The 11769-nt window shown below is 41.0% G+C and overlaps 2 protein-coding genes across 5 annotated transcripts; one reads left to right on the top strand and one right to left on the bottom strand.

The window, feature by feature from the left end:
* The first annotated feature begins 798 nt into the window (after positions 1 to 798).
* Positions 799 to 1979, top strand: rps26 (ribosomal protein S26). 2 transcript variants are annotated; one of them, XM_057319648.1, is made up of 4 exons: positions 799 to 875; positions 1373 to 1550; positions 1641 to 1771; positions 1884 to 1979. In XM_057319648.1, exons 1-4 carry the CDS (start codon positions 873 to 875, stop codon positions 1917 to 1919), a joined length of 348 nt encoding a protein of 115 aa, XP_057175631.1. In that variant the 5' UTR covers positions 799 to 872; the 3' UTR covers positions 1920 to 1979. The 2 variants fall into 2 exon arrangements, with proteins under 2 accessions (XP_057175631.1, XP_057175630.1); XM_057319647.1 differs by lacking the exon at positions 799 to 875 and adding an exon at positions 986 to 1051.
* A 625-nt stretch (positions 1980 to 2604) lies between these two features.
* On the bottom strand, positions 2605 to 11737 carry ikzf4 (IKAROS family zinc finger 4). 3 transcript variants are annotated; one of them, XM_057319546.1, is made up of 8 exons: positions 11506 to 11737; positions 9826 to 9880; positions 9422 to 9526; positions 8937 to 9242; positions 8648 to 8830; positions 7690 to 7842; positions 7476 to 7607; positions 2605 to 6304 (listed from the first exon to the last, which is right to left on the bottom strand). In XM_057319546.1, the coding sequence occupies exons 2-8, from the start codon at positions 9863 to 9865 to the stop codon at positions 5520 to 5522; spliced, it is 1704 nt and encodes a 567-aa protein (XP_057175529.1). In that variant the 5' UTR covers positions 9866 to 9880; positions 11506 to 11737; the 3' UTR covers positions 2605 to 5519. The 3 variants fall into 3 exon arrangements, with proteins under 3 accessions (XP_057175529.1, XP_057175530.1, XP_057175531.1); XM_057319547.1 differs by having other exon boundaries at positions 8648 to 8824; XM_057319548.1 differs by having other exon boundaries at positions 8648 to 8815; positions 11506 to 11733.
* Positions 11738 to 11769: the final 32 nt, after the last annotated feature.

The following is an 11769-nucleotide window of genomic DNA, read 5'->3' as shown; positions in this document are numbered from 1 at the left end:
TTGCATAAGGGAAAACACCTCCCTCGATTTCCCCCACCCTTCACCAACACTGCACTCCACAACCCAACTCTATAATCACTTCCAGAAACAAACCCGAGGACATTTCAGAATGTCATCAGCCAACCGTCAATCATATCCCACAATCTCACCTCAAAGGAATTATAACACTGATATTCTTAGAGGTGTGTTTGATGTGCCATTCTTGAATCACATTGGTCTTCAGACAGCTAAAGTGTTCAAGAAGAAATCCTATGTAAGTAGCATGTTTTTGAAGTGTCACAATAAGTATGGTAATAACCACCATGTCCCCCATAATATTTATGCTATAAACTTTTACATTTGCTCATAAATTTCCTTTTTCTCTTTGGCATTAAACATAAATTAGATCATGGAAATTGACTAATTTTGATAACCGACAACAGCATTTTGGGTGAAGTAGAGGGTTCTTGGTTGCATAACAAAGCGTTTGCTGACATCTAGTGGTACAGGAGTGCTTTTAAATCACTGTAACAGTCACAACACTCATACAATCTGTCAGTTTCAAAATATTAACCTTAACCCGTAAAAGGACAAATCTGCATTTTAAGTCATTTTAAATTTCAGATTTGTCTCTAGAATTAGAACGCTGTATTATAGTGTGTTGACGTTTACACACAATAATGTATTACGTTTATACTTTTTCTGACCCGTGCGTGCGCAGTACTGATGTCCCTTTACGTTTGATTATTTTTTTTCATAGATAAAATTTTTTATGTGCAAATAAACTCTGGCGACTTTTATCATATTAATCATAGGATTCCGCTGTCTTTTGAGCAGTACATGTAAATGACGTCATCGTTCTTCCGGTCCTCTCCACGCCTCTCTGAAGCAAGATGGTGAGTTTACCCATCGTTATAACAGAGGCCCATCGTTTACTACGATATTATGACAACTAATACGCGTTTTCTCAACGACTTATTTCCCCCCGAGGATTCTGACCCCAAGTATGTAGAAAAACGTGATGACATTTAGATATTGTGCTTTAAGAATCACGCATGTCAATCTGAACCACGTATGTTTTACTATTATCTGCAAGATTTAACCCATATTAACGATGGTTACTGTATATGCCCTGCTTTTTCTCTTGGTGTCTATATAAACTCAGATAAGTGAGCTGAGATGTCTTTAAAGCCTGTCGGTAGCATTCATTTTTGAGCCTGTCACTTCATACAGGTTAAAACAGCATGTTAGATAGAATAGAATTAGTATAGTAGTAGGATAGAATAATTGAAATTCTATCTGAATTCTGTAATTGTAACATTAAAATAATTGCTTTATTTTTATATTCTTCATTCTTATATGTCACATGCATTTTCTTGTTAAATCTTCTCAGACTAAGAAGAGGAGGAATAACGGTCGTGCCAAAAAGGGACGTGGGCATGTTCAGCCCATCCGCTGCACAAACTGTGCCCGCTGTGTGCCCAAAGACAAAGCCATCAAGAAATTTGTCATCAGAAATATTGTGGAGGCTGCGGCTGTTAGGGACATCTCTGAAGCCAGTGTATTTGACTGTGAGTCCACTAGAAATATAAGAATCAGGATGTGATATTTTAGAGGAGGGCAACTTATTTGTACCATGCCAACTTTTTGTCTTTCTACAGCCTATGTTTTGCCCAAGCTGTATGTGAAGCTGCATTACTGTGTCAGCTGTGCCATCCACAGCAAAGTGGTGAGGAACCGCTCGTGTGAGGCCAGGAAGGACCGTACTCCTCCTCCACGCTTCAGACCCACCGTAAATCACATTTCAGATAAGGGCATATGCATACATATTGTGCTTTATACTGTGCTGTTACCTCATTTTTAAATGTTCATCTAATCATAAATAATTTTGTTTTTCATTACAGGGTGCTGCCCCAAGAGCTCCTCCAAAACCCATGTGATCTGGAGTTGTTTGCAAACATTTGTATGTAAAGAAATAAAACTAACCAAAAATAAAATAATGTGTTCTTGTATTTGTTGTCATAAAAAGTCAGTTTTATTTAAGATGGTTATATAGAGAACAGAAAAGCAGCTTAATGTTAAAATTGCCAGTACTAGACCTTACATTACGGATGGTCAGAAACCTGTAAAATGTTATTAATTTTTTTTTTTTTCATTTTGGGAAAGTTTAAATCTTACAATGCTAATAATAAAACTGCAGTTACACTATTAATTAGCAACACTTTGAAACCAGTGGGGTGAACTGAGATAAACTGCAAAGACAGTTGCCATAACGTCATGCCATGAAACTTTTTATATCATTTTTTTTACTTTATACAGTATGTACAATGGGATCCAAATGTCTGAATGAATGTATGTCTATATTTAAACCTCCAAAATGAGAAAGCTCAGATTACCTCGCTGCCATAGAAGTCATGCTGCTTGGATGGCAAAGATTATCACCTTGTCTATGAGCATTCCTAAATCCAAGAGCATTCTGTCACAATAATACTTAAATATAAAATTAATAAATAACAAAATATGTTACTAGTAGTCTCATTTTGGATCACTATATATATATATATATATATATATATTTGTAATATTTTGATGTTGGAAAAAAACATGCACATATTGTGCTCACCAATTTGACCTCCTTAGACATACGTGATGATTTTTATTAAGACTGTGATTTAGAGAAACTTGTAGACTTGATAGAAAAGAAATGTGTAGATCTTTAAGTGGACAGAAGTTACAACAAATATTACTTTATTGGACATGAAAAATTACTTCAACTTAAAGTAGGGTTACACTCCTTAAAAACAAGATCAAATAAACAATACCTCTTGAAACCAACACACCTTTTATAGAACATGAGGCAGTTTTTTATATTTTAACAAATCTGAGGTAAAGAGTTTTTCTTTGTCATATACATTTTTTCTCACAAAATATTTAAAAACATTGAACCCAGGGATAAAGCCCAAGTATGACAGAGTTTGATCCCTGCCCTTTCCCCAAAATGCTAGGTCTCTCTTTCCCAGTTGCTGCTTTTTAAGGTTGCTTCACAGTTCATAAAAGTTTGAGTTCGTCACACCTCGGGGATAAGAAATATGAAATGGTGCAGAAAAGAGCTGGGTTTGGTTTAGAGGAAGTAGGGAAAATTGCAGCTAATATTTCACAAGCAGAACAGTTGCAGAACCCCAGCCAACAAATAAGTACACATGCAACCTCTCCCATTCACACACATGTTATAATTAATATATCATTTCTTTTTGACCATTAAGTGCATTAAGTGTCATATATGGTTTTTGCCATAACTTCAAGTAAATAAATGTACGTCTGCAGAAAAAAATCTAAAGTCTATGAAGGGTGCAAATTCATTGACTAACCTTCGTAAATACTGGATTTGGTCTGTTCTAGATTTTCAATTAGTACTGTTCCCCGTAGGCTTTCACCGCGTACATTTTTAAGAGGCCTATATTAAAAGTAACCGAAAGATGTAGTACCAGGTCAGTGGATTACACGTAAGCAAGATTCCGACCACCTCCAAGGTCAAGCGATACGCACATGCTACAACATCCTTAACCACAAAAAAAGTGAGAAATGTACAAGCGATCGAACAAAATAAATCTTTGAGATTCTTCAAAATTCACTTATTGGTGCTTTAGTTGTATATCGTAATTCTCTGAGTTTGTGCAAGTAAGATCCACCGATAAAACAGGCCACAATATCTTGGCAGGACGGTACATAACTCGACGACAATATATCAGTCCTTTCCTTCAAAACAAGCAGCAGGTCGTACTCGGCGGGGATTGAGCGTACCTTATGCGTGAACTCATATGGGACAAAACCGCACAGGACAAGCGTACAGGATACAAGTCAATATCGAGGGCAGAAGTCACACAAACATCCAAGCACCAATTTTTACAACACAATGAGAAATCGTCAGTTGTTAATCCTCAAATGACAGCGACCCCTTTCATTAGGAAAATAGCCTTTATAGAAGTTTTTAAAAACACCACACTATTCATCTGGTCTTTGTAACCAACGTGATCTTGTATCAAATTGTATCTTGTTTTCTCTAAATAGCATTTTATCAGAAATCAGTGCAATAGAGCAATTTCCAAAAACAAAAGAATATGTTTCAAAGCTCAGTTACCAGTCATTACCGTCTGTGCCCCTAAAGCCATGTAATAAAATTCCCCACCCTCAGCGGCCCACCCAAAACAGCCCCGGCAAAACACTCACATTTAAGCAGAATTAGAAAAAGTGCAATCCTCTGTTGAGGTAACAACCCCTTCAACTCATCAAAGTCACGGAATGCAACATGGGTCTCTGTTTGGTCTGCACCGGAACAACAAGGCGCCTTTTCTCCCTCAGCGCTTCACTGCGTGCTTGACATCGTAAAACCATAATATGCGGCCTGCTGCGTTGTGTACACACGTACGAAGCCGGGCCATCGTAACAATTTCATGGCAGAAGATGGATGGGGGGACTTTATATTACAAAACAAAAAAACTCAATTTGATAGGCAAAATCGAACTCCTTATCCCTTGAGTGAGGTCTGTTTGGACACAAGTTTGAAACAACAATCAAGATATGAGGCACAAGGAAACCAACCGGTTTGACTTTTGTAGGACGTAGGTTTCAGACTAAAAAACTAAGGCAAAATGTTTCAAGTTCATCTCCTTAAATAAAACATTAACATACGCTTGAGAAACAATAACATTATCCGAGCCTTAGCCTAAACTGCAAAGTACCACACTGTCTACATTTTAAAGTTACCCAAATTCAGGCAATATGGGCTGCATTGTACCTACTGAATTCTCCAGCATTAAAAACCATGTGCAATTCAACAACCAGCTCATACAGGGTTCATATAAAGCAACTATTAAGGCAATATGTGTCTGTGCTCCTTATATGGCTAACATACCAACACACCCCTTTCTTCCAGCCTTTGAATTTTGCAATTTAAGCAGCTTGTTTTTGATTCCCTCTGTCAGCAGTGCCCTCCCTGAGTCGCCTATTTCCAACAGTCCCACAGAGGTATCCTAATAGAGCACAAAGTTTGTCTCCTAGGCATAGATCTATCTCTGAAACTTTTGAGAAAATCGTTCTGGTTAAAACAGTCTACCAGGCTTTGGACTTCTAAGCATTTCACAAACGGTTTTCATATCTTCATGAGGCAGACTCTATGTAAACGCCACTGATCAGATGAGTATAAACCTAATCTCACACCTACATAACAAGCATCGAATTTTGCTTCCCAACTGATAAAAAAGAAACCCCACAGAAGGAAGGCACTTCTAAAGCAAAACTGTTGCGTCTTGCAATGAATGACTCGGTGTGGGAGTGCAATTAGAGGATATAACTTGCCCCCGTTCTAATCCTCTAACACAGGATACGATCACGTTGAAGATGAATAAAATCTGGTGATGTCCGCTAACTATAAAAGCAAGTGCTAATGTGCCGTGCCCAAATCAGGTGCAGACCAAACTAGCCACCATGACGCCATCTCAAAGCAGCATACATCTGTACATCCCCCCAATATAAACCCGCCCTCAGCCCACCTGGTGCTCCCCACGCACAATGTGCGAAGAGAACTCGTAGCGGTCCTGGCTGCGGTGCCCGCAGATGTTGCACTCGAAGGGCTGGCGGAAGCCGTGGCAGCCCATGTGGATGGTGAACATGACATGGTCCAGGAAGAAAATGCGACAGTGCTCGCAGCGGAAGGAACGCACCGGCCTACCCTCCCCATCCACCACCTGCATGACTTCCCGTGCCGGCGGCGAGCATGGACTCGACTTGGCTGGCAAACCCCCTTTATCCCTGTCACCCTCCATGTCCATTTCTTTGGCGTGACTAGGACTGTGCCGCTCTCGCCCGCGGTGGTTCATGCTTCCGGGCGGCACTGAGGAGATAACACACTGCTCCTCCACCATGCTTTCAGTGTCTGTCGAATCTTGGTAACCATTGCTCGGCGAAGCGGCGTGGCTGCGGCTGGAGGGCGCGTCCTCGTGGCCCTCGCCGGCCTCCCTACCGGGAAGGCCCATGGAGATGCCCCCTGAACAGTTCATCAGATGCCCTCGAGGGGTTATATGAGAGTAGACTGAGCTGATGACCGGGGTGAACTCTGATAGGCAGGTAGCGTGTGGAGGCATTCGCAGGGAGCGAGAAGGATGCAAATCGTTTCCTCCTCTCGGCCCCCGGAGGAAACGCCCTCCCATGCCCACCAAAGCAGCGGAGTCACCCTCGGTGTGCGAGACCAGCATGTCCCCATCTTTTTCAGGATTGTGGTCGAGTTCATAAGGTGCTTCGGATAAATTAATTCGCATGTGCTTTTCACCTAGTGGGTTAGAGAGCATAAATTGACTTATTGACTATGAGCAAACCATAAAAATAATAGTGCTATTATGTCATCGTATTCTATCAGAAAGTTGGATTTAAGCTTAACAAACTGCATTTTCAACTATTCAAAAAGTATAAAACATTTTGGCCAGACATAAAGCGTGAGTCAATCCAAACTGATTCAATAATATGGGCATTTTTTTAAGTTTATTTCTTTATAAGTTTCTAAGGAGCGATTCACATTTCACGTCTAAAACCGCGAGCCGTGCCGATTTCTCTCTTCAAATGACCCGCACCGCGCGCGGCACTCCGAAAAGTTGAACTATTTCCATCTCGATGCTGCGCCGACGCGCCTACAAAAAATGTGTGCGCCGCACCGCATGCGTGTCACTCCCTATTTGTGCCGCGTGTCTACATTTAGGCTCGATTCACATTCACGACTTTGCGCTCTCCTGGCGTCTGTCGTCGCTAAGCAACCATGGGCCACGATAGCCGTTGAGACGAGGAGGTATAAACAAAGGATATATGGATTATATGCACTGAAAATACCTTGCAATAACTCTGCTACTAGATTTAGTTATGCTGTGATCATCTGTGTCTCCACTTTCATTGAGCTTGTCTATATTGGCTGGTTGGTTGTTGTCACATGACCTGCGGTGCGATTGCGCCTTTCTGAAAAATTGAGATTTTTTCATCTCGATGCGGCGCCGACGCTCCTGAAAAAAAAGTGCGCGTCGCACAGCATGCGCGTCGCGACCACGTCGCCCCCTATTTCCACGCGGCTGCCGCGCGTCTACATAATACGTATAACGAATATGCGCGCGGAAAAGAGCAAAATGTGAATCGGGCCTTAAAATAGCGAACTTGCGCACGCAAAAGACGTGAAATGTGAATCGGGCCTAAGCTTTTTTTGCACCTGTTTTTAAAGCATAGTTTTCCATTTGCTTTCCATATACCAGGTAAGTGAATTGTCACATCCATAACGGAATTGCTCATGCATACACTGATATTTTACTCCATCATCAGGGGTTTTGTAAAATATAAACAGGTAATAAATACATTCCCTGAGAATTTATATTTCAAGTTTCAACTAAAAACGTCACATCCATAACACTGGAATTGCCCAAATACAGATTCACAGAATACAGTTATTCAAAGAGTGGGCCTACCCAGAAACTTCTGGGGTGTGGATCTCTTCCTCTTGGTGATGCTGTTAGCCAGTCGATCAATAAAAGTCATCTTTTCCGAGGAGGACTGGATCAGAGGTTCAGACATCATCTCCACATTATGAGACTCTTCACCTGAGAAGCAAGATGGAAGGTTGAGAACCAAACAAAAGTACCAGTATCCTGAGGAAAAGCATGTGTGTAAATGTATTCTTACCGTGTGCAGGCTGGGTATTGTGAGGTGGCTGGTGGTCCAGACTCTGTAGGTAGCTGTGGCAGCGTTCTCTGTGTTCTTCCAGGGTGCTCTGTTGTTTGTAGCTGCGGCCACAGTAACTGCACTTGTAGGGCTTCCCTACTGTGGGAGAAGACACTGAAATACCAAAAAAAGAACGAAGATTATTGATCTCAGCCAAGTGCGTTTCACACCTTACATCAGGTGTTATGTAAACAGGAACGTTACCAGGACAATATTGATGCTTTACCTAACATAAGGTGTTACATACTAGGATTATTTCTAATATAATTACATAATGATGCTGTAATTACAAAGGAATTGGTTAGACCACAGAATTTCCCCACAGAACAAAATGAGATGCTTCTCATATATGACGTTTACAGAGTACAAAAAAACAGCACCACCCCATTTCGCTTGTGCGTCATTTCAGAGAAATCCATCAATCTAAAAAGTCATGTCAGAACGTCTGCGTCCTTGTTCAAAGGACCTCAACCAGCCAGATTTGCTAACTACAGGTGGATGCTCCTCACCCTCATTTAAAAACACAAGCAGGATATCCTGTTTTCATAATTCTCTAAATGTCATACCAGACCTGTGCCGAGCAATCATTTTGTTATCTGATCATCTAGGTGACGTCCTTGACTTCATTACACAACCAATCGATGAGGTGTAATTTCTCCCATTAGTCAGATGAAACAACCTCTGGAAGTGCGACTAGTTTAAAAGGAAGTTTACTGAAGCCCTGGGCCGCAAAATAATCAACACTGCATTTAAGTAGAAACAGGTTCAAATGACCTTGCCTACGTTAATCTGTGCTACATCAAAAGGCTTTTTCCATCCCACACACTTTTCCATCCATTTACTTTCCAGCCACAAAGTTTTATCTCCCCGTCTTTCTCTTTATTTCTCGCAAATGGCTGCTCTCGACCGATGAACTCACCGGAGTGGGTGCGGAGGTGTCCTGTAAGGGCATCGCGGCGACGGCAGGCGTAGTTACAAAACGGACATTTGAAGGGCTTCTCGCCGGAGTGGAGCTTGATGTGGCGTAGCAGGTTGCCTTTCTGCGTGAAGGACGCGCCACACTGGTTACACTGGAATGGCCGTTCACCTGCCGAGACTAAGTCTATCAGTTTTCCCACCGGCCCGAAACAAAATAGCAGAGCTGCACGATTATGACAAAAAGCATAATTGTTGAGTTTACTTTGAATTGCGAATCAAAAAACACTTGCCTGTATGGCTGCGCTTGTGCACCATTAGAACATTGGGTCCAATGCAGATCATCCCACAAATATCACATTTAAGTTTCCCATTAGGCAGCCGAATAGGACCGGGTGATGCTGGTCCAGGGCTGGACATCTCTCCGCAACCAATTCCAGCCTGTCCTCGTGTACCTCCAACCACCTCCACCGCCCCATCTTCTGCCATGTCCACCTTTTCATCTTTCCATCCTTCATCCTTCTCCTCAAGCCTCCTTTTTGCCAGAGGAGCACCACCTGCCTCTTCGTCGCTGTACAGCTCCACCTTGATGGAGTTAGCTGGACACAATAAACATGTGTAAACGGATGACTTTACCATTATTACTAAAAGTATCAGCGTGTTGTTTGGTTAAGAATATAGTGTCTGAGATTAAAATGATAATCAAACAATACATAATAAAGGTAGAAATTATAATAAAGGTAAGATATAAAAGCGTATTTAATGTAGGAATACTGACCACTGAGTGAGCGGCTGGGCGAGGACTGTTGACTGTTTGGTGTGCTCACTGAGGGTCCTCTCAACCCTGCGAAAAACTCCCGCTCTGTTGAAGAATCTCCACTACCTAAGAACATAAACCCACAGTCGGGTCAGAACACTAGCTATTTTGCTTCGAGAAGGGTTCAAAGAGAATCTTGTGTGATTTGATGGAAGCAAGAAAATCTCACCATTTGTTCAAAGAATTATGTATAGACGAAGTGACCATATTTTTTGTTTAAAAGACTTTGTTCAAAATAAAAATATATACATTTATTATTTTTTTAATCCAGGTTTAAAATGAAAACTACTTTCAATGTGGTCTCTGTCGTCTGTATTTAGAAACACGTGCTCCATATACTTCTCAAGTATTAGAAAGCATCTTACCTGACATGTAAGAACGGCCATTGCAATCGTCCGCATTCATTCTCACACCCGCTCCCTGCACCAAAAAATAAAGCAAGAACATAATATTTATTTTTGTGCAATACTATTGAAGTCACAAAACCTGACTAATAAATCTATTTAGCACTTTAACACTGCCAACGACAGGAAACCTATTACGCTTAAGACTTAAAAATAGTTAAACATTTTCATGTAAATAAAACAATTACTTGCAATCACTCAAAATAACTCTTAAAATGTGTGAATTTCTATTTCAAATGAAATAAATACTTGCTGGTTCACTTGCGGTATGTAATTTCTCCCTTTCCTGTGTGGTTGCACTGTTTGAGTTGCTGAATAATTGATACGCACACTGGTCTAGATCTCATTTCTAACTCAACAGTTAAACTGAGTGTCCATTCTATATAATTCTAGTCTCAAAGGAAGAGAGAAGTAGTATGTAAGAATGTATCCTCCCATTATTCTGTGACCTATCAGAGCAAACACAGGTACACACAGCAATGAAACTACTAAACCAGATAAAACAGAAAGTAAGATTGGCTGTTGCTCATAAATGACCACACATAAACAAGTACAAGAAAAGTGAAAAGTTTAATTTCCTGGAAAACCATTGTGTTTATGCACAGATTTTCACGCGCGCACACACACGCGCATGCACACACACACACACACACACGGACGCACGCACGCACGCACACACACACGCACAAACACACACAAACACACTCACACAAACAAACAAAACTGCGTGGTGTCTGTGTGGACAGTTACAAAGACAACACATTCATTTATCATTAAGCACTGGGATTAAGTTGCTTTCCTTTTAATTATTTTAAATCCAGAATAGAAAAATTGACAGAATAGATACTTAAATAACTGTTTTGTCCTTTATACTGTATTGCTGAAGAATGCATTGGAGACATCAAACAATGTACAAACTGTTAATGACATAAAATATCAACTATATGTATAAACGCATACAATATTCGTTAAATTTTATATCACATACATAATATTAAAAAATAATGTATTTCAAAAACATTTAAGGAGGTAAACAAGGGAGCCAAGAGATGGCATGACAGAGGCAACAGGCAGATTCCATAAAATCACACAGCTGTCAATGAGTCTAATAAACGCAATAATCGGAACAGCCCATGACAGTCTGTCATCAAAACAAAAACTACGAACACATTAATACAAATATCATGCGCAAAACCTCAAATGTTTAGTAACTTTTCATGCACCATCGGTAAAACATCTCAGGTACCACCGAGCAAGAGTGACAGCACGCAGAATCATGTCAATCCTGCTCTGTCTGGAGCAACGCTAGCTAGCCACCGCTGCTAACCAGCTAACGAGACGTGACAGCTCACATTAACGCAATGACACCACTAAACTAAATTACAAACGACAGAGCTAACGTTCCTCTCAACGTTAATCGATCGGCAGCCTCAGATGGTGAAATACGCTCGATATTCAGACGTGACAAACTAAAGCGGAATTATGTTTTCTGAGAGCCCGCTGGCGTTGCTATGGCACCCAGCACTCGACAGATGCCGTCTAGCCATGTAAACGCACCCGATCCGAGGACAGTTACCCGATTTAACGTCATTTTTCTTCAATGACAAGCGAAGATTTTGAACGTCGTGTATTTTTTCTTACCTGACGATCGACTGTGGTTGCAGTATTTATACAGCAGAAGCGCCGTTTGTTTTCTCTGGCGAAGGCAGCATCTCCGGGATCTTTTACCTGAAACCCCAAACAACTTCCGGGCCCATGCCGGGATACAGGCCCGAATAACCTATAACCGAAAACTGACTCTTAAAACCATAAGTGATTGTCGAAAGCATCGATCCCGCTCCTACAGATTATTGAATGCAAAAGAGCGCAAAGATAAAAAAAAGCCGTTTATTTCGGTTGCTAATA

This window comes from Triplophysa rosa, linkage group LG21, assembly GCF_024868665.1.
Source record: "Triplophysa rosa linkage group LG21, Trosa_1v2, whole genome shotgun sequence".
Taxonomy (NCBI): Eukaryota; Metazoa; Chordata; class Actinopteri; order Cypriniformes; family Nemacheilidae; genus Triplophysa; species Triplophysa rosa.
Note: the sequence above shows the minus strand (reverse complement) of the source record. Positions and strands in the feature narration are given on the sequence as shown.

What these genes read in the sequence shown, in the direction of transcription:
- ikzf4 (XM_057319546.1), bottom strand. Translation starts at nt 9,865, where the DNA reads ATGAATGCGGACGATTGCAATGGCCGTTCTTACATGTCAG. An exon ending in TGGCCGTTCTTACATGTCAG is followed by an intron (nt 9,527 to 9,825) that starts GTAAGATGCTTT and finishes TTATGTTCTTAG; the next exon opens with GTAGTGGAGATTCTTCAACA. An exon ending in GCACAAGCGCAGCCATACAG is followed by an intron (nt 8,831 to 8,936) that starts GCAAGTGTTTTT and finishes GAAAACTGATAG; the next exon opens with ACTTAGTCTCGGCAGGTGAA.
- rps26 (XM_057319647.1), top strand. Translation starts at nt 1,001, where the DNA reads ATGACATTTAGATATTGTGCTTTAAGAATCACGCATGTCAATCTGAAC. An exon ending in CGCATGTCAATCTGAACCAC is followed by an intron (nt 1,052 to 1,372) that starts GTATGTTTTACT and finishes AAATCTTCTCAG; the next exon opens with ACTAAGAAGAGGAGGAATAA. An exon ending in CTCCACGCTTCAGACCCACC is followed by an intron (nt 1,772 to 1,883) that starts GTAAATCACATT and finishes TTTTCATTACAG; the next exon opens with GGTGCTGCCCCAAGAGCTCC.